This window comes from Sorex fumeus, unplaced genomic scaffold (assembly GCF_029834395.1).
Source record: "Sorex fumeus unplaced genomic scaffold, SorFum_2.1 ptg000045l, whole genome shotgun sequence".
In the NCBI taxonomy this organism is placed as follows: domain Eukaryota; kingdom Metazoa; phylum Chordata; class Mammalia; order Eulipotyphla; family Soricidae; genus Sorex; species Sorex fumeus.
The window spans coordinates 16527517-16551474 of record NW_026606102.1 but is presented as its reverse complement, the minus strand read 5'-3'; the positions used below and the strand labels follow the sequence as shown (position 1 = coordinate 16551474).

The 23958-nt window shown below is 54.0% G+C and overlaps 1 protein-coding gene across 1 annotated transcript; it reads right to left on the bottom strand.

The window, feature by feature from the left end:
• Positions 1-7946: 7946 nt before the first annotated feature.
• DMRTA2 (DMRT like family A2) lies at positions 7947-12939 on the bottom strand. The gene is made up of 3 exons (XM_056122435.1): positions 12338-12939; positions 10233-11065; positions 7947-9013 (listed from the first exon to the last, which is right to left on the bottom strand). Exons 2-3 carry the CDS (start codon positions 10786-10788, stop codon positions 7968-7970), a joined length of 1602 nt encoding a protein of 533 aa, XP_055978410.1. The 5' UTR covers positions 10789-11065; positions 12338-12939; the 3' UTR covers positions 7947-7967.
• Between the last annotated feature and the right edge of the window lie 11019 nt (positions 12940-23958).

Here is a 23958-nt window from a genome sequence, read left to right as displayed (position 1 = left end):
AGAAATCCGAATGGCAAAAAAGCACATGAGAAAATGTTCTACATCATTAATCATCAGGGAGATGCAGATCAAAACCACAATGAGATACCATCTCACACCTCAGAGACTGGCCCACATTCAAAAGAACAAAAGCAACCGATGCTGGCGTGGATGTGGCGAGAAAGGGACACTCCTTCACTGTTGGTGGGAATGTCCACTGGTTCAGCCCTTCTGGAAAACAGTATGGACAATTCTCAAAAAATTAGAAATTGAGCTCCCATTTGACCCAGCAATACCACTCCTGGGAATATATCCCAGAGAGGCAAAAATGTATAGTCGAAGTGACATCTGCACTTGTTTGTTCATTGCAGCACTCTTTACAATAGCCAGAAACTGGAAGAAACCTGAATGCCCAAGAACAGATGACTGGTTAAAGAAACTTTGGTACATCTACACAATGGAGTACTATGTAGCTCTTAGAAAAGATGAAGTCATGAAATTTACATACAAGTGGTACAATATGGAAAGTATCATGCTAAGCGAAATGAGTCAGAAAGAGAGGGATAGACATAGAAAGATTGCATTCATCTGGGGGATATAAAGTAACAAAGTATGAGATTAATACCCAAGAATAGCTGAGATCAGCACCAGGAGGATTACTCCATAACTTAGAGGCCAGCCGGGTATCCTAGAGGAAAGGGCTGTTCAGATAGAGAAGGGAGCACCAAATAAAGGATGTTTGGAGGATCCTCCCAGGAGGGGAGATGCATGTCGAAAGTAGACTATGGACTGAACATGTTTGCCACTCAATGCCTCTTTTGCAGACCACAACACCCAAAAGGAGAGAGAGAACACAGGGGATTGCCCTGCCACAGAGACAGGGGGGATGAGGGGATGGGGGTGGGAGGGATATTATCCATGGTGGTGGAAAATGGGCACTGGTGGAGGGATGGGTATCTGATCATTGTATAATTGAAACCAAAGCACAAAAAATTGTAAATCTACAACTTTAAAAAAAAAAATAAAATAAAGGGAAAAAAAATCAGGTGAAACAAATAAGACAAAATTCTAATAAGTATTAGTTATGTTCTGAGCATATAAGTATTTATTGTACTCTTATTCTTAAACACTTGAAACTTTTCACAATAAAACATTTTCCAAATTTGGGGAGATGCTCAAAGCACAGAAACACATGTTCTAGGCCACAAATTCAATATCCAACACCACATCATCATCACCTCAGCACTGCCAAGTAAGACCAGCTTAGCACCACCAGGTATGACAGGTGCCCCACCTCAGCACTGCCCTAGTATTCACAGCATTCTCAGGTCCAAGCATGCTGCACCCCTCGGTCCTGAGTGCTGACTGTCCAGCTGTACAACCAGACTTCCACAGGAGCAGCACATTTTCCCCAGCATTGGTTAGGAAGCCTCCTATAATAGTTTTCAAAATAAAAAAAAAATACATCATTGAAGCACAGAAATCTTGGGGCCAGAACCCATAAAATCCTCACGTCAATTTGATCCCACAGAATATCTCAGCATTCTTTGGAAAGAAAATGGAAAAGCAAGTAACATGCTTTATAAGGTTTCTATCCTTCTATCCTAACATGCAAAAAAAAACCAGTTTTAGGTTGAAATGGAAAAACTTGTTCAGAACGCTTGGTTCAAATCCCTAGTCTTCCATATCTGCTGAATGAGATCGTGACAGCTCTGCCCTTTGACCCGGACAGCCCTGCTATATGTGATCCCCAGCATTGCAAACAGTTTCCAGATGCACCATAGTTGGTGTGTGTGAGCACCACAAAAAGGGACACAACCCTCGGTGAGCACCACCACTAGAAAGGTATGGGTCACCAAAGCCAAAAATGCAACCTGTGGAGAGCACATGTGCACACTACAGCGATGCACACAGGCCAACCACAACTTGTGCACCTCAACTCAGAGTGCTCACCCTGATGAACACAAGTGCAAGAGCAGCAACTCAAGGACCAAAAACCTCAGTGAGCACTACAGCCAAGCATGCAAGAACTACAGTGGGTAATGTGGCTTCTGCGACTACCACACTCAGGTGTGGATATTCCCACCATCACAACCAGAAAAATAAAGACAACAATAAAGGGGAGGGGGAAACAAAAACTGTTAGAGAACAAAAGAACCGAGACACACCCTGCTCAAATTCCTGACCCACAAAATCATGAGATCATAAAATGGTTATTGTTTTCACTCACTAAAATGTTAGGTCACTTACTTTGCAACAATAGTAATAGTATTGAAAAACAGAAGATTCTACCTAAACTGTGCAGTGGCAGGCGAAGTTTTTATCACTGGCATGATTTCTTTTTTTTTTTTTTGCTTATTTGGTCACACCCAGCGATGCACAGGGGTTACATCTGGCTTTGCACTCAGGGATTACTTCTGGCGGTGCTCAGGGGACCACATGGGATGCTGAACTGAACCTGGATTCGCCGCATGCAAGGCAAACGCCCTACCCGCTGTACTATCGCTCCAACCCCATTTGGCATGAAATTTTAAGAAAAATAAGCCATTTGCCCTTGAAAAAAATCTGCAGAGGCGAGTCCTGACTACAAACTCTGCTGGACTCTCAATGACTGGACTGAGTGGGCTTCAGTAGAGGGTAAGGACAGAGCTTTCCAGGCCCTGGGATCTGCAAGGGCTAAGGACAGGAAAGGGCATCTTTTGTTGAGGGACTGACTGAGAGGCACTCAGGGTGGAGAGAGTGGGAAAGGGGAGAAAAGTTGGTGTTAGGGAGTAGGAAGGGGTAGATTGAAACGGCAGATTTGAAGGTGGGGAGCCCTGAGGTTTAAGATTCACCAGTCACAATAAATCTAGGAACATGCTGCCCAGGGTCTTGCTCCAGGACAATGATCTTGAGGGGATGCAACAAGTTAAGTGAATTCAAGAGTTATGAATAGAAATGGTGAGAGGCAGAACTCCAATGTCTGGGGTCTCAAGGCACATGGCCTCCGCTGAAGTCCTGCCCTGTGGTGGGAAGGAATGTGCTGGGCCACTTTATCCTTCCCAAGGGCCTGTGGCCACCCACATGCTAACTCCTATTCCATTTGGTGCCCTCACTCAGTGGCTTTGATAAGCTCAACTCTGTATTTTGAATATTAAGCTTCTCCCCTCACCTTCCAACTATATCTCCGCTCCAGGGTTCCACAGTTCTGTAACCTCCAGTGACTCATCTAGCCCAGATTGTAGGAATCAGCCTCAAGTCCTCCTGGCTTCCTCCTACATTGAATCTGGATTCCTGCTGCTCATAAGTCTGCCTCTTTTCTCCTGCTTTTATGAATCTTTTAAATTAATTAAATAATTTTCATCTTGGGGTTACTCCCAATGGAGCTCAGGGCTTATTCTTGGCTCTGTGTTCAGGGAATCACTTCTCCTGGTGCTCAGGGGACCTTAAGGTGCCAAGCATAGAACATAACTTGGCTGTGTGCAAATAAGTCCCTACCCACCGTACTAACTGGGATCTATCCCCACAGATATTTTTCAGATGCTACTATCTCTCATGATTCCTCAGAGGGGAGGAGCCCACACATAGTCCACATGGTTCACATGGTCCAAATGTGGATCTCATCAGGCATGGCTGTCAGTGACTTCTGGTACTCTCCCAGTATGGCATCTGGGTCATTCACATTCTGACCTCTGATCACTGACCTCCATCTGCTCTCCCCTCATTCCTTCACTACCCCTCTCAAAATGTACCCGTGTGATAACTCTTCCCCAAACTCTCTAGCTATCCTTCAGCCTGGGGCACTCCAGAAGATCTGCAAGTGGAACTATCTCTACTGAGTTTCTTTGAGTTGTTTACTCCTCCCAGAACTGTGGTGATCCTACATCCAGGCATCTGAGAGGTGTAAGTAGGGGTGCCTAGAGAAGGCACTGTGCTACCCATGATTCAATTCTAGCAGCTCTCAGAGCCTAGCTGCTCCCATATGCCCTATGTTCTTGAGAAGGAAAGTGAGGTGAAGGGCCTACCTAATTGGCCTCTCCCCAAGCAGAACACTGGGGTGCACCAGGCGGAGCCCCGCCTGCTTCTTCTCTCTTGGTCTCTTCAGCTGAAGAAAACTGGTTCTCAGGACAAGAGTGACACATGTGCTGCCCTCTTGTGGACCCTAAGGTCCTAGGAGAGCAGGGAGCATACAAAAAGTGCTTAATAGATGCTTCTTACTAAAGTGCTCTGTGAATGAATCAACCATCCATTGAGAAGCCTGGGTCTCAGCTCTCCATTAGCTCAGGCACTAAGGAGGATCCTAGGCAGAGGTGCTTGACACACACCTGCCTTCCAGTAAGCAGACAACTGCTGGGATTGGCCTATGAGGAGGAGCATTGTAGCACTGTAGCACTGTCCTCCCCTTGTTCATCGATTTGCTCGAGCGGGCACCAGTAACGTCTCCATTGTGAGGCTTGTTGTTACTGTTTTTGGCATATCAAATACATCTCCGGGAGCTTGCCAGGCTCTGCCCTGTGGGCAGAATACTCTCAGTAGCTTGTCATGCTCTCTGAGAGGGGCGGAGGAATCCAACCCAGGTCGGCTGATGCAAGGCAAACAGCCTACCCGTTATGCTATCGCTCTGGCTCATAAGGAGGAGAATGACAATTTTTAAAAAAAACCTAAATTATTCAGAAATACAGAATGATTATACTAGTGTATAAATTAAATATTATAAATTATGCAATCATGTGGAAATTATTGACTTGTTTAATTACATAATTAAATTTTAAAATATACTGAAAATTACTTCTTGAGCGGTGAACAATCCTCCCTCCCCCTTCCCCCCCCCCCCCCCACTATCGACTGCGTCTCCCTGACAGCGAAGGCCAACTTCGAGGAGAGTTTGGGAATTTGCAGGAACTGTAAAGGTCAAGAAGGGAAGTCCCTTGCCATCTCCGCCTTCCCACAGCAAAAGCGGGAGATGCTCCAACCCACGACCGGAGTTTTCAGGGTCGGGGACGTAAACTCAGCTGAGACACCAGAACCCTGTGCCCCACCGGAGCGCGGACCCCCGCAGAGCTCAGCTCCCGGAGCCAGATGTACTCACTCAGCACCCGCCCCCACCCAGTTCCGCCACAGGCACTTAGCACCCCGGCTGGGCCCCGCGTTCTGGGCTCCGATCCGCGCTGGCCGTCGCCGTCGGATTTGCAGCCTCAGTCTTCTCCAGCGCACGGGCAGCGGGGTCGGAGTGTGAGCGAGGGTGCAGAACCAGCCAGGCGCCGGGGATGCGACTGACCACCCCGGGTTTCCACCCCGAGCCTAGACCGCCCAGGAGCTCTGGCGGGAACAAGAGGAAACTGGCAGGTCGAGAGCACTGTCTCCTTGAACTTAGTGAACAACGAGTCATGCTGATCTCGAGCGAAGGTGCTGGAAGCTCTGCACTGCAGCCGCGACCTGTCTCGGTGCTTAAGGCCGGCCCCTCTCCTCTCGGGAAGTCGGGTGTTACACAGGAAGGGGGTTTCCCCGCCACTACCCCACCCCGCAACTTGGGCCAACGGAGAGCGCTTCGTGAGAGGAGTGAGCTCTAGAACGGAGAAGGGACCCAAGGTCCCCAAGGCTTGGGCAAGTGCCTGCACCTCAGTTTCCGCCTTGGTAAATGGTAAACAACTCGCTGGGTTCTCCGGGCTTAACTGTGAGCGTGGACTATTATCATCCACGAAACCCAGAAGTTCAGAGTGGGCGACGGTGGCGCAGGTCGCCGAGCCTCGGGTGGGACTGCGCAGAGGGAGAGATTGCGGAGCGGGAGAACCAGAGTAGGTGCTACCCAGAAACCAAGAGACTCAGACGCTCTATGCGTCCCCTTGGGTGGAGATGGGTCTCTGGAAGCCGGCGAGAGGGCACCCCACGCCTGGCCACCTGGACCGGGAGGTGGGTGCTGGAGGAGGAAGCGTGGCGGCGCGGGATCGCTAAGTTCTTGCTTCCAGAAGCTGCGGGGCGTTTTCCGCGCCTGTTCTCTTGTGAATAACTTCCCTCCCGACCTTCTCTCCCACGTCTTCCCTTCCCCGTCCTCATCACCTCTTCTCTCTCTCCTCTCTCTCTCTCTCTCTCTCTCTCTCTCTCTCTCTCTCTCTCTCTCTCTCTCTCTCTCTCTCTCTCTCTCTCTCTCATATCTCTCTCTCCCCCAGAACTGCTCCCGCTTCTTCTTCCCCCAACCCCCCACTTCCAGTTTGTCGTCACCCTCGCACTTTATAACCAGCCAAACACCCCTTTCCAATTAAAGTGGAATTAGGCAACTCAATCAAATTAGTTCCCTATTAAAGCCTTCTTTATTAAACCGTTTTTCTTGTCCTGCTATTAAGTTTCACCGCCTGGCGGAACTAGAGCCGGCCCCAGAAGTTTACCTTGGGATGTCGCCGGGCCCCGTCTAGGGGAAGGGGCTCCCCATTTCCTGGAGAGCGGGTCGCCTAGAGGGGGTGGGTGGTTGGCGGGGGAGTCTGTGGGGCCACGGCGGTGCGGAGGTCAGGGGGTCCTCGCGGCGCGTCTCCCACTCTCCCCGCAGCGCCCCTCCGCCGCCCCACCTTCCTCCACCTTCCCCAGCCCACACCAACTTCTCCAAGAAAGGAAGCTCCGGGTTCTGGGTGAGGGGTGCCACCAGGTTAAGCCCCAACCTGCGCCCGCGTAGCACAGAGCCCAGGCCTGCCGCCTCGACGGGCGCACGGAGAAGCTGCCCGAAGTGCGGACAAGCAGAAAGCCCGCCGCCCGCCGGCGGCGTGGGGCGCACACCGCGTTCCAAAGGTGCCCAAGGCTCTCCAGCTACGCGCCCTCCGAACTCTCCAAGTGCCGCAGCGAGGCTAGTCGCATCGCGCCCCGGAGGGTTCGACCACCCGCTAGACCGCGGTCAAGTCGCGTGCCAGCGAGACTACAGCCCCAGCGAGAAAGCTACACCTTTTCCACCGAGAAGCGGGACCGGATTGTGTTTTCTTAGAAAATAACATTTATTTCTAGTTCATGTCTATGCAAAGGAAAGCACAAAGGGAGTCGTTCTGGGCCGCGCACCCCACTCCGGCCTGGGCGCGTCCCGGGAGGGCAGCCGCTCGCTCAGTTTCTGCGTCCGCGCGCGCCTCGGCGGCCCGGCAGAGGCCAGCTGCAGGCAGGAGGGGCGGTGGGCGGGAGCGGGCCGAATTGACGATATATTTTCTCTATCAAACCTGATAAGTACAATGCGCGCATAGTCTAATTTTTTTCCCATTTTGTCCTTTTTTTTGCTTGTTTTTGAATATTTTTCACGTTAATACGGAGGTCACCTACAGGTTACAATTAATAACTTAGAATTCCATTTTATAACATTATACACTGGCTTGTATATATATATGTATAGATTATATATAGATTTATACATATATAAAAACACACTGCACCAAGGAAACCCATGCTTATCGGCATAAGCAACAAAGAGAGCAACAAATACCGCAACGAGGAAAGTGCACCTTAGAACTTGCTTCCTTTTTTTCACACTTGATATCGATATATATGTTGTGTCCCAAAGGCTCGACTCAGTGCCAAGAGATTTATACATCCTAAATTTATATTTGTTAGAGCAAATATTTCAAAACAAAAATAAGAAGGGAGGGACGACACCGAAGCCAAACTCTAGGACTCTCCCGATCCTCCTGCGAGCTCGGCAGGCTTTGGGGGGTTGCGGGGAGGAGTGGGGCGCAGAGAGCAGACGGGGGGAGGGGGCGTGCGCAGCGCCCCGCCTCCAAAGTCTCCCGAACTCCCGGCCCTCGGAAGGGCTGAGGTCTCTAGGAGGAGGGCAGGCTGGGGAAGGGGGTGAGGTTCAAGAACCCCTGCACCTGTCACTGCTCCCACTTGCTCCTCGGGCCCCGCCAAACCAAAAACGTCAGGGACCTCGGCGCGAGAAGCGCCCCGCCGAGGCGAAGCGGGCGCGGGGGACGCAGCGGGGCGGCGGCCGGAGGGCGCGGGGCTGGGACCTCCGCGGGGGGCGTCCGGCGGCCGGATTCCGCGGCCTACTGCTTCTCGGGGGCCCCGTTGACCATCGGCCCGTAGAGGCCGCCGCCGTAGGTGGGCTCCTTGTGCACGGCGGCGGCGGCGGCCGAGCGGTCGCGCATCAGGTCGCTGAAGGCGTAGTCCATGGGCGGCCGGAAGCCGAGCGTGGGCACCAGGCCGGCCGTGGAGTAGGGGGCCATGAAGGCCAGGCCGCGGCTGTGCGCCGCCGCCGCCGAGTAGGCCAGGCGCAGGGGGCTGAGGCCCAGCGGCGCCCCCAGCGGGTAGGCCCCGGCGTCGGCGCCGAAGTGGCTGGCGTTGGGCTGCAGGGGCGAGAAGGCCGAGCGGCTGCCCAGCGAGCCCAGCGCCCCGGGCGCCATGGCTCCGGCCAGCAAAGGTCTGTGGTGCGGCGGCGCGGCGGGGCCCGCTTGCAGCGGCCCGGGCAGCGCGGGGCCCCCGCTCGCGGCCGCGTCTACGCGGCTCGGCCAGGCGTCGTCCGCGGCCGCCACGGCGCCCACCGCCGCCTTCTCCGGGGGCGCGATGGGGCCCAGGCCGGCCGCCAGGCCCCCGCGGTGGTGGTTCAGCACCTGCTCGATGGCCTGCACCACGTCGCCACCGCAGCCCTGCAGCACCAGCTCCAGCACGCCCCGCCGGTGGCCCGGGAAGACGCGCGTCAAGATGTCCAGCGGCGTCCGCTGCCGCGGCCCCGGGCCCCCGCCCAGCCCCGGCGTCGGCACGACCTCTGTCTCCTCTTTGTCAGCCTCGGAGCCGGAGTCGGAGCCCAACGGGCTGGCAGAGCCCCGGCTGTCCTCCTCGCCGCCGCCCGGGCCGGCGCTGCCCGGGCAACTGCCGCCTGCCTCCTTGGGCGCCCGGGCGAGAGGCGACCCCGAAAAGGATTCTCCGTCGCCGTTCTCCGAGCCGGAGCCGGGCCGTACCTCCGGGGACGACGTCCCAGGGCCCGAGTCCGCGCCGTCGGGCGATAAGGGCTTTCCCTGAGGCTGCGGGCTGCCGGGGCGGCCGGCCTGGAGCAGCGTCTTGGGGAACAGGTCGAACTTCTGTAACTTTGCCTCTGGAAGGGAAGAAAGGGGAGGTGAGAAGGGCTAATGCTAGTGCGGAACAGCCACACCCACAGCGTCCCCGACCTTTGGATCAGTTCCCTTCTCCTCTAAGCCCGAGCCCCTCTTTCTTTCTGCCCCGCATATTCCTTCCTCTCATGGGACCTTGCAGTTCTCTCCTTCCATGCACCCAACTCTCTCTCTCTCTCTCTCTCTCTCTCTCTCTCTCTCTCTCTCTCTCTCTCTCTCTCTCCCCCCCCCCCATGACCCAGATCACCTGTGCCTCCCTTCCTAAATCTGTGATCTGTGGCCCTTCACCTCCCTTTACCAGCCTTATGCTGGAGGAGGGAGTTGGCCCCAGGTTCAACAACCAACATAACTTTCACCTTCACCATGAAAAGTTCTTGGGATTCCAAGACCTTGTGATTCCAAGAGCCAAGCTGGCCCTCTCTGTCCTGGGCCTGCCTGGGAGAACTCACTGGGCACTGCGAAACCAAACCCCACTCCCCACAGTCAGGAGTAGAACCGATGCTATTTCTAACCCAACTTTTCAGATATTAAGACCTAAATTGTCCTCTCCCGAGCTGGAATGTAACAGGGCCCAGTCTGGCTTCCAGCTGCCCCAGTAACAGTCACGGGAAGCCGCCAAAGAGGGCGAAGAGGGTGGGGCCCGGCAGGTAAGGGGGGGGGGAAGCGTGCAAACAGGCTAGGGGGTACAGAAGAAAATGAGGCTGGGTGGGGGTGGGGTGAAGAAGCTGGAAAGTAGCAGCCAGGCGCAGCCTTAGTAGGCCGGGAGCTCAGGACTGTGAGAAAAATAGGAACACTGCGGGAAAGAAGCAAGAAGTCATGCGGGGAGAGAAGGGTGGGCGTGGAAGAGGTTGGGAGAGCTGGGGAGATCGAATGAAACCTGGTTCTTTTGTGGGGGAAGCAGGGGTGGGGGGAAGCCCGGGCGTGGGGGTTTCCTCACTGGGGACAGTGTGCAGAGTAGCTGTTTGTCGAGGTCGAGGAGAGGGAGATGAGTCGTTGGGTGTTGGTGGGTGAGAAGGAACGTGCCAACGTTCCTGAACCGCGAGACATGCCAGTTGGGACGTTTCTGCACCAAATCAGAGCTCCAACCGTGGAGCGTCGGGATCCAGGGACCCAACTCTTCAGTGCAAAGATATGGGGGAGGGGCACGGGACCGGGGGCCGCGCGTTCCTGTTCCCTGCTCTGCCAGGCCCGCTTCGCTCTCACCTGAGCCCCCGGCGCCCGCTGAGCCTCCTCCGGTCCCCGCGGGCGTCCCAGCTCCCGGTGCCCCGCCGTCGGCTGCGCACACAGAGCCGAAGACCTCGTAGGCGGGTCGTGGCGGGATGATGCCGTTGGCCGCCGCCAGTGCCAGGCCCTCGGCCGTGCCGTAGAGCAGCTGCAGCTCGCGCGCCTCGTTCTCCTCCTGCGCCTGCTGCCTGCGCAGCGCCACCTGTGCGGCCATGACGCGCTGGCGCTCGGCGATGAGCGTGCACTTGGCGCACAGACAGTCCTTCCAGCGGCAGTAGCGCTTGTGGCCCTTGAGGGCCGACACCACTCCGTGGTTGCGGCAGCGCGCGCACTTGGGCGTCCTCGGGTACTTCTCCGCAGCCCGCAACAAGAGTGGCGGCGCCCTCAGCAAGCCGCCCGCCACGCTCACCGGTAGAGATGCGGCGGCGGCTGCAGCCGCCGCCACCGACGCCACCGACGCCACGGGCGGCCCCGTCGCTGTCGCCGCCGCCGTCGCCGCGCCCGGCACGGTGGGCAGCTCCGAGCGCAGCTCCATGGCCAGACCTGGCGTGGAAGACGCGAGAAGGGGCAGAGACTGATCGGGAGGGGTGCGCTCCCGGGAGGAACCCAGTCTGGGGGGTGTAGTGGGGGACCCAGACTCGGGGGGAGCAAGTGCAGCAGCCGCAGCGAAGCTGGTAGTGGCCAAACGGCTGGGAGAAGGCGCCTCCCGAACCCCTCGGAAGAACTAGCTCCTCCCCACGCCCCCCGGAGCTCCTCTTCCCAGATCTGATGTATGTGCCGAGGGTGAGATTTCGTTTGAATCAGTGGCTCCGCTAGGGGGGAAAAAGACAAAAACATTAAAGTCACCGGGTCGGAAGGAAAAGGAAGGTTAAAAAAAAATAAAGAATTCCAAAGTTTAGCTTAATTGGGATGAGACGAGTTGAGACAGATGTTCGTTTGATGGGAATTGGGCTACAGAAAAACTCTGACCCCAACAGCCCAGGGCAAGGTAAAAACAAAACCAAACCAAACAACAACAACAACAAAAAAAAAAAAACCAGGGCGGAATGTTAGGTTCGTGACAGCGCGAGAGGCGGGGAGAGACTGGCGGGTGGGCAGAGCTCACCGGGCTGAGTCTGAGGACCGAGAAGAGTTTGGGAGAAAAATCAGCTAGGTAAATAGAAGCGCTTTCGGAAGCAGAGTGAGGAGGGCTTGGAAACAATTCCGAGGCAAAGGTGGGGCCAGGGACCCAGAAAGAGGTGCGGAAAAGGGATGGCAAGTTCCATGCTGCAGGCCTCCAGGGTATGGGAGAGAAAATGGGCGAGACGCTGAGGTTTGGAGGCCTGGGCAGGAGTGAAGAGGAAATACAGGGCAAGAAACTTTCTAGGGTGAGGCAACCCCAACACAAAGTTTAGGTCACGGGGCCAAGGAAAAGAGCGAAATCCAGTGTCTGGGCTGCAGGGTGCACGCCGGGATGAGGGGCTTGCGTGAGAAAAAAATAAAACCAAGCAAAGAGGAAGTGAGAAGGAGCAAAACCTGCCGCACAGTGTTTGGCCCGAAACCCGGGAGTATCTCGCGACAAGTTCTGTGCAGCAGGAGGGAGCCTGATCCCCACCTCCCCCTGCCCGCCCTCCCCCCCCCACGGGGTTAGGGTCAGTGTCGTCAGACACGCCCTCCCCGGATCCGGTGGGGGGGGGGGCACGGAGGCGCAGATCCCCGCGCTCCCGTCCCAGACTTGGATTCCTCGTCCTCGGGGGTCCTGCCCGCAGCGCCGCGACGGGGCAGCCGCCTCCGAAATCGGCTCCGAGCGTACACGGGAGTCCCACCTGCGTGCCGCGGCCCCAGAAGGCCCGAGTAAGGCCGGATCCCGAGCTTCCGCCACGGCCTCCTCCAGGCCCCTGGGTCCCCTCGCGGGCCCCGGGCCCCGATTCTTGTGTCTCCGCCCCCCGAAATCCAGGCCCACTTCCGACGCGCGCTGCGCGAACTTCTCTCAGACCCCTCGGGGCCACTCAGCCCCTGAGGCCGGCGCGGCCAGGGCCCGATCCACAGGGCCCGCAGGCCCGGCAGCCTCCCCTGCACCCCCACCACCTCAGGACCTCCATTACCTGCCTGGGGTTTGGGGAGCCTCCTCCTCCGCTGACGCTGCACGCGCCTCCCAGCTCCGCGCGCGACGCCGGCGCTCTCGGCCTCTTCCCCTCGACCCCTGGCCGCTGGTCTGACCACGTCACCCTCCTTCAGTCACCATGTCCGAACTTCCGGACCCTTCGGAACGCCGCGCAGTCCAGCCCCTCCGTCGAGACCCGGAGGCGGGGGCCGCGCGGGGACCGGCTGGCTGCAAGTTGCGCCCCGGCCCTCGCCGCGCCGCGTCCCCTCGCCGGAGCGCGCCGGCCGCTGCGCACAGCCGGGCCCCAGTTGCCCGGCGCTGCCACACTCTCAATGAGCTGCTCGCCCGCTCTATTGTTGCTCCTTAGGGCTCCATTAGACAGAATTGGACAACAATGTGGCGCCTGCCATTGGCCAGGGGAGGCAGACGCCACTCTGATTGGCCGGGCCCGCGCCCGGGGAGCCCCGCATTCTACAGTGTCCGAAAGATTCGAAACTCCAAAAGCTCCGCCGAGTGCCTCGGGGAGGGGAGGGGGCGCGCCGAGGAAGAAGTGGGGAAAAAGTGGGCTAGGAGGAGCGTTGCAAATATCGTGACAAGTCGTTTCCGTGCGCCCGAGAGCGTGTGAATTGCGCCTAATTACTGTGTCCGGTGCGCCTCTGCGTAGACGAGTGTAACCCCTCGGCTTCTGGGGCGCGGAAGAGGCTGCGCGGCGCTCACAGGCCGGGGGGCACTTGGCAAGGCCGAGCTTCCCAAGTGGCCCAGGCGGCTGGGGGCGGGTTGGGGCAGGTGACAATTCAATTACCGCCGTAGGGGTGGGGGTGGAATAGGGGCGCGGGTTGGGGAAGGGAGGGTGTTCATGGCATAAATGCCAAGAGGATTTTCCTGCCTTTTCCCGACTCGCTTTCCTGGTGCTTCCACGTCCCACACATCTGGGATAGTGGGAGACTATTGTTTGGGCTTCCCCCGCTGCCTCCTTTAAAGACTAGATCCTTTATTTAAAAAGTTTTGATACGCTAAGTTATTCCGGAGGGTGAGTGTGGTCACCAAGGATTTTCATTTGTAAAGAGGAGCCCACGGGAGAAAAATGAGATTGCGCTTGCAGCCGGCACCCGCTGCGCTCCCCCAGTTCTGCGCCTTCCCGCTCCTTGCCCCCCTCTCCCCAACCGCTCCCCTCCACTCCTAGCTCTTTCCTTTTCTCGTTTCTCGACTGTCTCGGGTTTTCCGCCCTGGAGATGGGATTCTTTCTAGTTGTGGGCGTTTTAAACGAACAGTTTGCGTTTCTTTTTGAAACGAAGTCAAAATTGGCCTCTCTGTTTCTCCAGATGCCCTTGCAGGCAGGACGCGCGCCCGTCTGCTTGTCCTTCCGGCTTGGAGACAAGGTCGCCACGGGCCCCCAGGAGCGGCTTTAACTTTCGCCCGGCTCTCCGTCCTGACGTCACGGTGGAGGAGCAGCGGCCCGCAGAGAGGTAACAGGTCCCGCGCTTCCATGGTGAATGGCATCACTCGGCTCTCTCTAGCTCCGCCACTCTCTGCCCTCCCCGTCTTTTCTAACTTCTAGTGAGTTTTCCCGCTCATTTTAGCTTGGCATTGCTCGCCAGCTTTCAGAGTATAGGCTTTACATTTAATTAATTAGAGAAACGCGCTTTCCCGTCGTCGGTCCTTCCGTCCCGACGGCCAAGCGTTGCTGCGTTTCTCTACAGAGCCAAAGACGTGGGACCCGCGCCGTCGGGGGCGAGGATGTTCTGGGCGTGCAGAAGGGACCCAGGGTCTCCGCCCGCAGATCCTGCGCCTGACGTGGCGGTGGGGCCTTGAGTTTTGCCTGCTCGGTTGCTGCTGCAAAGTTGAGCAGAGCGTTGAGGGTGTAGGCGCGGCCCGCGGGGACCCACCTCAGCGAGCAAAACCTCTGCTCCGGGGCGCTCCCCCGGAAGGAGTTACCCCAGCAGCAGATGGAGAGGGGCGGGAGAACCGAGGAAGGAGGGTTGGGTGCCCGGGACCCCGCGGAACGTGCAGAAAACTTGAGGGACGCCTGTGCGACTTGCGGGAGACAGGGCGCTTGTTGAGCTAGTGCCAGAGCCTGAGAAGGTTTTAGGGAGCAAGGAGGTAGGCTTCTGGGGAGGAGGGCAGGGGGCGCAATATTCAGCGTGGGTGAGGGTTGGGGGGAGCCTCTGGGGTTGTCTGTCCTGTGGCAGCTGAGGGCCCCAGCCCCACCTCCTCACTCCTTTCTTTCGTTGAGGCAGTCTGTGCGTTCACTAGACCCTGGGCCAGGGGGTGGGGGTTTGGGGTGGAGTACAGCCAGCAAGCACCAGGCAGCCACCTCCTCCCAGAGCTCTCTCCAACAAAGTTTTAAAGAAATTGCTTTGAGCCTACATCGAAATAAGATACAGAAGCTTCCCTGGCTTTGAGACCCACGGCCCAGATGCCCCTTTTTGACACCTCCAGTTAGTATGGCAAGGACCTTTTTTCCCAAGGTTGGAGAGAGGGCACGTCCTGGAATTCTGCCCAATGTTCCTCTCTCTTCTTTCCTCATTGTTCACAGCCCAACAGGTCCCGAACCCACAACCTTTCTTCCCAACCCCATACAGATCAGGGTGCTCATGAAAGTGAAACATGATATGATGTGGGGTGGGGAGAGGCAAATTAACCCTCCTGGGCCAGGGTCCCTGTGCCTCAGACCCTTGCAGGCTCCAGAGGGGTAATCCGGCTGATTTGGTGGCACTGTGAAGGGGAAGCAGGTGGCATGGAGGGAGAGCTGACCCAGTGTGAAACACAGGGCTGCCCCTTGGACAACCTTGAATGTGGTTTCACACTTGTCCACACACGTTTGCCACTTTTGCCACGTTTCATAAAAGTTTGGGATATACCTTCACACCTGCCTCCAAATCCTGCTCATAGGGAACCCCTTCTCCTGCTACACTCCCCCCCATACCCAGGAGAGCCCCAGAAACTTCCATTGTTCTACCAGCATTCTCCCAAACAAGTCGCATCCCGGGGGTGTGGGGGGCATTTTTTGGTTGGCCCCACACTAGAGTTCCAGTCTCAGGGAGTGGAGACTACAAACCCAGATGAGGGGACACATTTCACACTGTGCCCCCCACCCCAACTCAACTCTGGGGAACCTGCAGGCACAACCCCCAAAGCAGGTAAAGCTGTACAGTTGAGACAAGTGAGGTTGGTGAGGGATGAAGTCTGTCCACACACACACACACACACGCACTGGTCCCGTGTGCCCTCTGCACTCAGAATCATGTGCTGCCGCCTCCACAGTGAGGTGGGTATGGAGCTGAGGACATTGAAAATGGGCTCAGCCTCCAAATCCAGAGGTGTATCATCTCCCTTCGCATTCTCAGTTGGGCTTCATCCCTCAGCTCCTGGCAGGGCATTGGCGGGGTTCACTGGGTGGGGCCTGGTGGAGTCCTACGGTGATTCAGAGGTTGGGGGCTGGAGGCACAGGCGGCAGCGCTGAGTGGTAGCTGGGTTGGGGGCGCTGCTGGGGGACCCGAGAGGCACTGACTTTTGCGCTATTTGCCCGCAGCTTCGGAGCAAGCAGACGCCATCTGTTTGCCGGCTGAGGCGCATCCCGTTTAATTACCCTCCCGGCAGCCTAATAGAGATGATATTAAACTAAATCTTTCTGACATTAAAAGTAATTATCCCCAAACCAGTGGCTCTGGGACGGAATCGCCCCTCCCGCCTCACCCCTCCCCTGACCGAGCCAGATTCCGTTAGTTTGGCTGAAACTCGTCTCCCTGGAAGAAACCTGGGGGATGGGGGTGGGGGGAGAAGGGAAAGGCCTTTGGGAGCTGGAGTCTACACGGGTTGCCCCCCCCCCCGAGGTTTCCCCCTACCCTGCACACCCCCAAACGCTCCTGTACGCATGAACACGCGCATAGAGAGAGACACACACCTGTACACACACAGACACACAACGACAACATTTTCCACCGGAACAGCTCACGAGCCACGTTAGCTGGGACTCAGCGGCGGTCGCAGGAAGAAGCAGCCTAGGATGCGAGCCCGCCCGCACCCCAACCCGAGGCGACGGCCCCTTGCTGGACTCCAACCCGAGGCTCTGGTAGTCTAAGGCCAGCCCCCCCCCCCCGCCCCCCGCGCACAGTTTAGGGCCAGACCCTCCCTCCCTCCCCCTCATCCCCCACCCCGCCTCGGGGTACTGCGCTAGTCGCGCTCCCTGAGCGGGTCCCAGCGCCCCATGATCCCCCCGCTGTGCCTCAGTCGCTCCACCTCTAGGAGGCGAGCCCTGTGATCCCACTTGACAGGTGAGAAAACAGAGTGGCGAGGGGACGCCCGGCAACTCACACCGAGTAGGGGGCCCGCAGAATTCAGTCGCAGGTCTGGCGTCCTGAAGGACTCACCCAAGTCCAAATCGCTTCCAGGCGTTCGGCTCCCCGGGGCCTGGGGGTGCTCACTCTGTTTCCGACCCTCCACGGGACGCTGGCGGAGCGAGCTGTGGCCCGAGTGGGACTCGCGAAAGCCTGGCAGCCCGAAAACCCACGCGGAGCCGCACCCCTACACTCGGTGGGATGGAATCCGGCGCCCGCGGGGCGCGTGCGGGAGAGGCAGCGCCGTGGCCCAGGCTTTCCCGTTCCGAAACGTTCTTTTGGGGCGCCTCTGCCACGGGGATGAGCGTCCCACTATTCGCCTCGCTTTCTGAGTCGCCCTTGGGTCCCACGCGCCACTCTGCTACACGCAGCCGAGGTGCCGGGGTGCTGGGTGAGCTGGCTTGGGGAGAAGGTGCAACGCTCCCGCATGAGACGAGCGGACCGGACCGCGGCCCAGCCGGTCGCGGGGCCCGGCCCCGGGGCCACAGTGCTGCTAAGCGCAGAGGACGCGGGAATGGGTCCCGCACGCCGCGCTTTCTCACCTTCAGCTCTCGCCTCGTTGGAGAAACCCGGGGCGCTTCGGTGTGATTCCCCTTAGTTCTTTGCTGCTTTTCGCGAATGCAGAAGGGAGCGTCATTTCATTCATTCGTTCTAGCCCACAGGCGATCGCTCAGGATGCGGGCTCAGTGGATCCAACGAAGTCAGCCGCGGGCGCCTTTAGAAAGCTCCTGGACCAAATGGGGACACTGACCTGACGAGTGTACCGGGAGAGGACAAGGGGAGACTTTCTGGAGGACCCCCCAGGAAACTTCATTTCCCCAAGTGAAAACTGCTTAATCTGTGAGACATTATCAAGTCATTGTAGACAACACAGCAAAGCATGTTTAGAATATATATATATTTTTTCTCTGCCTCCCCATTTACAAAATCAGACTTTTGTTACTTGCTTTTTATTTGCAAATATTATATTTTCATATAGCAGAAGTATACAATAGCAAGAGGGTTGTGGGTTTTTTCTTAATATTTTATTTTATTGCATAGATGTACTTTGATGTAACGTGGTCAGTTCTCTATTATAGGTATTCAGTTCACCAATAAACATTGCTATAATGAACATCTTTTGTGAGTTTGTCTAATTATTTCCTTAAGATGAATTCTGAGAAATACAATAGACCGACCAGAGGCTGCTTCTATTATGACAAAGATTTTTGATAGTTACCTGTCAAATAACCCCCCAGAAAGGTCTCCTCGAGGACCAAGTAGAAGGTGTCTTGCTGACTTTTGTAATCTTTATCTCAAGCAGGAAAAATGTTTCTTAATTGTCATTGGAATTTGCGTTTCCTTAACATTTTTATGTTAATTACTTGTTAGTTTTAAAAAATCCATGCCTATCCTTTCCTTTTTTGTTATGGAGCACCTCCTTTAATTTGTAACTACCTATTAAAGACAGTCATAAGCTCTCATCTCTAATGCATCCTGCATTTCATTTTTCTTTCTGTTTATTGTGTTGTTGTTAGCCAAAGTTAACTTCTGAAATGTTACCAAGTCTTTCATTTTCTTTACTGAATCTATTCTCTCTCAGCAAGCATTTTTCGAATCCAACTTTAAAAAGTAGTTATTTATATTAGCAGTTTTATTTACATGTGCATATTTAGTTAATCTGAAATTAATTTTGATAGGTGTGAAACTTGCTTGTATCTTAATTTTTCCCAAATGATTAACCAGTTACCACAGCACTTCTTAATGACCCACCCTTTTCCCCATCAACCATATACTACATACTAAATTCTCAAATGGCCAACGTCCTTTCAGCACTTCCTCTTCTAGGGAGCTATTTGTTTTTTCACAAACCTCACTATTTAAATTATTGTAATCCGTAATGCTGGGGAGGCAAGTCACCCTTCGGATTCTTTCCACATCCTCCTTTTTCAACATGCTCATGGCTTCTTTGTTAAGACATTCTTTTGAATAGACTTCTGAGTAAATATTTTAGAACTTATTGTATAGTCCTTCAAATAAATATTTTAGAATTTTTAAAGCAAGTCTCACAAATCAAGTAAGATAGGGATGGGTGGATACTTTGGAAATTTTATTTAACTACCTTTAGGTATTAATTTGAGGAAAATTATGTCTTCACATACTAGATATTTCCATTTGGGACACTGTATGACTTTCTATTATTCAGGTGCATTCCCCTTGATACATTTTGTCATTTTGTTCCTACAGTTCTGTTCAATAAGCATATTTCTTAGTTGAAAAGAGAATCACCTTTGCCATCATTTAACTGAATAAGACAGAAACTTAAGAAAGTTACTGATTATAGTATATTTATCTTGGAACTATGGTCCTTTCCAATCCCTTCCCGAATAAAAATTAGTTCTTGCAGTTGCCTGGAGCTGAGTTTGGAAGCCCTGGAATTGACTAGGACAAGGAAGGGAGGGCGAGGCTGGTTGTTTGCACAGATGAAACCCTGCAAAAGACTGAGCTATTCACAGGTATTTCTGGGCTCTGAGGACCACAGCCACCTGTGTGGTTGTCTTTGGGCTTCTCTTCTCTCGCTCCACAGAGGGCTTTTGGAAACAGATTCCAGGACTCAGTCCCCTGCCAACTTGCAATACAGACTTGCTGTGCTGCATGACTGCGGGTAGCTGCCAGCCTTCTCTGGGTGCACCTCTCCGCCACCCTAAAAAGAATAGCCAGACAGCAATGGGCAGGCCGCCTGAAAAGGAAGAGCATTAGAGCCGGAGATCAACTTGGATTTGAATCCTGACCCCTCTTCCAAACTGTGAGGAACAGACATTCTGGGCAACACACTCCCCATCACCAGCAAAATTAATCTGGGAGGAAACAGTAGGGCTAGCGAAGAGGGAACTGCACAGCTTCCACTCGCCCTTGGCACCTTTTTCTCAAACAAGGAGTTCTCCTCCACTTCCTACAACTCCCCTTCCTGGCTCCTTCTCACCATCCACGGCCTGCAGCCTGTGGTAGAATTCCCTGACGCCTCATTGGCCTGGGGCACCTTATTAGTTTTCCCACCTGCTTGGGTCATGGTGGAGGCATGCTTTTAAGCCAGTTTTTCTGCCCACTCGAGGCCACAGAGAGTGAATAAATGTGTTTTCAGATATCCAGTCCAGTCCCAGGACAGTCAGCCCCAGGAGACTAGTCAGTCTGGATACCAGCCACTAAGGTGCTCACTAAGGTCCTCACTGAGGCCTGCAGAACCGCAGGCTTATGCAAACCTGCTACTCTCCATCTCCTGACTCCACACAGCCACCTCCTTATCTCCAGACAGGAGATGGAGAAGAAAGGGGCGTATGGAGAAGTCACTTTTCCAGGGCTCCCAGTTAGGCACAAAAGGACAGGGGACCTAGAGTCTATAGAAGAGGGTCTAAGCGGTAGAGTTGAGGCCACTTTTTCTTACTTCCAGTCTTGAACTGATCCCCTGGGGTGGGTGCATGATGGGGGAGGGGGAGGGAACATTTTCTTTGTTATTTGTAGCCTCTCTTTGGGGTTTCTTCCTGGCCTCCTGTACCCCTCAGAACTGAGCTTGCCATCCCTCCACTGCCTGCCAGATATCTGTGCCCCTTGGTGAAGCTGCAGCACTGACCAATGGTGGAGCAGGGCCATCAGCTGGCTTGGTCTGGAGGCCTGCTCTGCTCAGACTTCCCCTGCTTGAGTGTGTGTGAGTAATGCTCATGGAGTCCTAATGCAGTAGCACAATGCAGAAGTCCCTTTGGGCACCAACACAGTGCAGGGCTCTGTGTATCTGCTAGGTAGTAGTTAGGTAGGTGTGAAATGAATTTCTCCCTCCAGAGAGAAAAGCCTGTTCCTTCTCAGTATCGTTCTGCCTTCTTTAGAAAGGACCCCGAGGAACTGAAAGCTAATGGCAGGAGGGTCCCTGCTCTTGAACAGAATTCGAACACGTGCTCCAGACCAAATTTTTATGGATTTGCTTGGGAGGAGTTCTTGTATGAACTGCCAAGAACTCAGGACTCTCAGCTATGTCTTACCCTACATCACCTCATTTGCCCTGCTCCAGTGGCTCCAGCAAGTAGAATATGTTTGCTATGAAGCACAGAGTGTGTTCTGAGGCAGTAAGAAAGAGTGACAGCTTAGGGCCCATCCCCAACCTTCAGGAAGCAACCCCTCTGGTCTCTTCTGGGGTTCACTATTCAAGGCACATTCTGGCACTGCTGGTTTTTAGGGTGGTTCTTCAAAGGTCCCCATGGTTCAGTACACTTTTACTTTAGAAATCACGACCTGCTCTTTGTGCCCATGAAATCCCACAGCATGCAAAAACCCATCCAGTGCACCCCACTTTTAATATGAGGAAACTGAGGTCTATAGGTGATAGTTGCACAAGTCAGTTCCTCATGATGTTGGTATTGCTGGACATGCCAGAGTGGAAGCTGTGGGCAAGTCAGTCTGCTGCTCTGGGTCTCGGTTTCTCCATCTGTATGATTTTTGATGAAGAAAGTTTAACTTGCTATCATTGAAAATGCTCTGAGAGGAGTAAGGGCCAATGTAAACCTAGCTAAAAAGTTGATAGTTCCCATGTGGGTCACCTGGGTATCCATCTTTGGAATTGTAGAAAAAATCCTGGCCTCCTCACCTAGTTTCCTGTACATGCTTCCGGTTTACCCTCAAAATAAAGAAAGAATTTCAATTAGACTCTCTGTGGCCATTCCTCAGAAAAGTCCAATGAGAATTTTACCAGTGAATGCCCTGGTGAGGCAGAGTACATATCTAGGACATGGAAAGCCAAGGCCAGCAGGCAGATGAGTTCAAGTCTCATAGGAAACTTGTTTTCTAATCCAGAACCCAGACTGCCAGGTTGGGGCAGGCTGTTTCATTTCATACTGACACCCCTCTCCCAGACTGGGGGCCTCCTCTGGGTTCTCACACCTCCTGGAACTTCTCTAGCACTGACCATATCACTCTGGCATTAGTGGTCCCACCTCAGCCTGGCAGTTCTGAGACAACAGTAGGGGTTGAAAAGCCAATGATTAACAAAGAGCCTGAACATAACTGGCCAAGTCTAAGTTAACTAGATCTTCTAAGACAAAGGGGTTATCAACAGAAAAAAGTACTTGCTTTGGAGGTACTAACTATGAGACTTTGAGCAAAGTAACCTTCAAGCTTCAGTTTCTCAGTGTAGGAAGCAGGCGCAGCCCCACCTACCAGGATGGTGATGTGGGGTACTTTCTTCCTGGGCAGAGGCCCAAGGGAGACTTCTGTGCAAATTATCACCACCCGATGACAAGTGCTCTGCAAGGGGCAAATATAGGGATGAGAAGGGTCCCCTCTCTTGTCCTGGGGACTCTGGGAGGTTCCTTGGAGAACGGAGATGCATGGAGGTCCTAAAGTCTGTTTGAAAATCCTGGATCCTGCTGCCATTGGAGACAATCCCTTAGTATTTCCCTGCCTGAGTGTGTCCACTAAGTGAGCTGAGTGAGGAGTAAATGAGCTAATGTAAGTAGAGCAGCAGTGCCTGGCATATAATAAGCTGATATAATAGTCCAAAATAGTTGTTTTTATATTATTTTATTTTATATTATTTATTAGTAGTATATTATTTTATATACTAATCCAGAATATTGGTTTTTTAAGACTGACTTGTGCCAGGTGTGTGCTAAGGAATAAAGCCACAAAGCACTAGCCTACACTCATGGGGTTTCTATCACACACAAAATCTGAGCTGTGTCTGAGGGTACAAATGGCTTCCTCTCTATGGAGGCATTGAGCCAAGCAGAGGAAAGAGGCACTCAGGGGCTTCAGACACTGCAAGGTCCAAATCTCAAGAAAGTGGCTGAGGAGACAGAGGGCGCTCTGCAGAGGCACCAGGAAAGAGCCGTCTCCAGGAGGCAGCGGGACTGTGGGGCTTCCTGTCCTGCTCTGCCTTCAGAAGCAGCCCAGGGAGGGAACCTCCTGGGTGAGAGAACACAGAGCAGGCATGAACTTTGGGGACTGATTCAGAGCGGAAGCTCAGCTCTTTTCTCTCTTAGCTGTGTGTCTTTGGGACAGTGACAGAATGTCTCTGAACTCGTTTTCCTAATTGTAAAATAAGGATACTATTAGTAACTCCAAAGTCTGAGGAATTATGATGCCCAATATGGTTAGGTTCATCTCCAGCATGTATCTTCTCTGGGAGCATGTAAAGGCCCCAGCATTGTAGGACTCAACACCAATTTCTCTGCTCTCAGCAGTGCCAGTCGGTTTTGCTTCAGCCTCAATTAGCTGACTGCTCAGTAACCAGTGGCTGCATGACTGTTAGGTGCCAGACCCAGGGTGGGCTCTAAAAATGAACAGATGATTAAGAATTGGTTTCTGCCCTTACCTGCTCCCAGAGCGGTTACATGCTGGAGATGAACATAACCATATTACTGGGACATGGGCATCATTTGTATTGCTTTAAATTCAGTGGTTAAGTGCACATTGACTGGCTAATTATGTATGATTATGTACTGGTCATTTTTTTTTTGTTTTTGGAGCTCAGGGCTTATTTCTGACTCTGTGCACAGGGATCACCCCTGGCAGGGTTCAGGGGACCATTTGTGATACCAGAGATAGAACCCAGGTTGGCCATGTGCAAGGCAAGCATCTTACCTGCTGTACTATTGCTCTGGTCCCTGTACTGGTCATTTTGTTAGACCTTGAAGACATGCTGTGACTCAGACCTTTAGCGGGGATTCCAGTCTGGGGTTTGGGATACAATGGATGAGCTGAATTACACTCCAGGTGATCCAGATGGGTCTCCCAGGGAGGAAAGTTCACCAGAGGCACCTAACCTAGAAGGTGTACGGAGGTTTTGAGTAACCATCTTGGGTAGGAGCTTGGTAGTGATGGACGGGCCCTCAGGGCAGAGGGCACAGAGTGGAGAGGTGATGAGGAATGAAGCTTTCAGGAAAGTGCAGGCAGCTCAGCGAGTGTCAGGGCATGGCTGGAGTTACAGATGGGGAGGGAGGCCGGGGCCAGATGACAGGAGCTGCAAATCTAAGCCAAGAGTTTGGATTTTATTCAGAGGCCAACATGAAACCTTTGAGAGGATCAAAGCTGAGGTGTGGCATGATGAGGCAGGTGTTTAGAAAGCTCTTCCTGGCAGCTGTGTGGAGAGTGGAATAGGAGAGAGGGGACTGGAGACAGACAGAGCAATTGCGATGTGGTTTTATAGACCAGGTGATAGACTGTAAGGAGCTGAAGGGAAGAAATGTCAGTGGGACACAGGATGAAGGAGCAGGCCTTGGATTTTGGAGATGTGAGAAGGGAAAAGCAATGGGATGCTTCT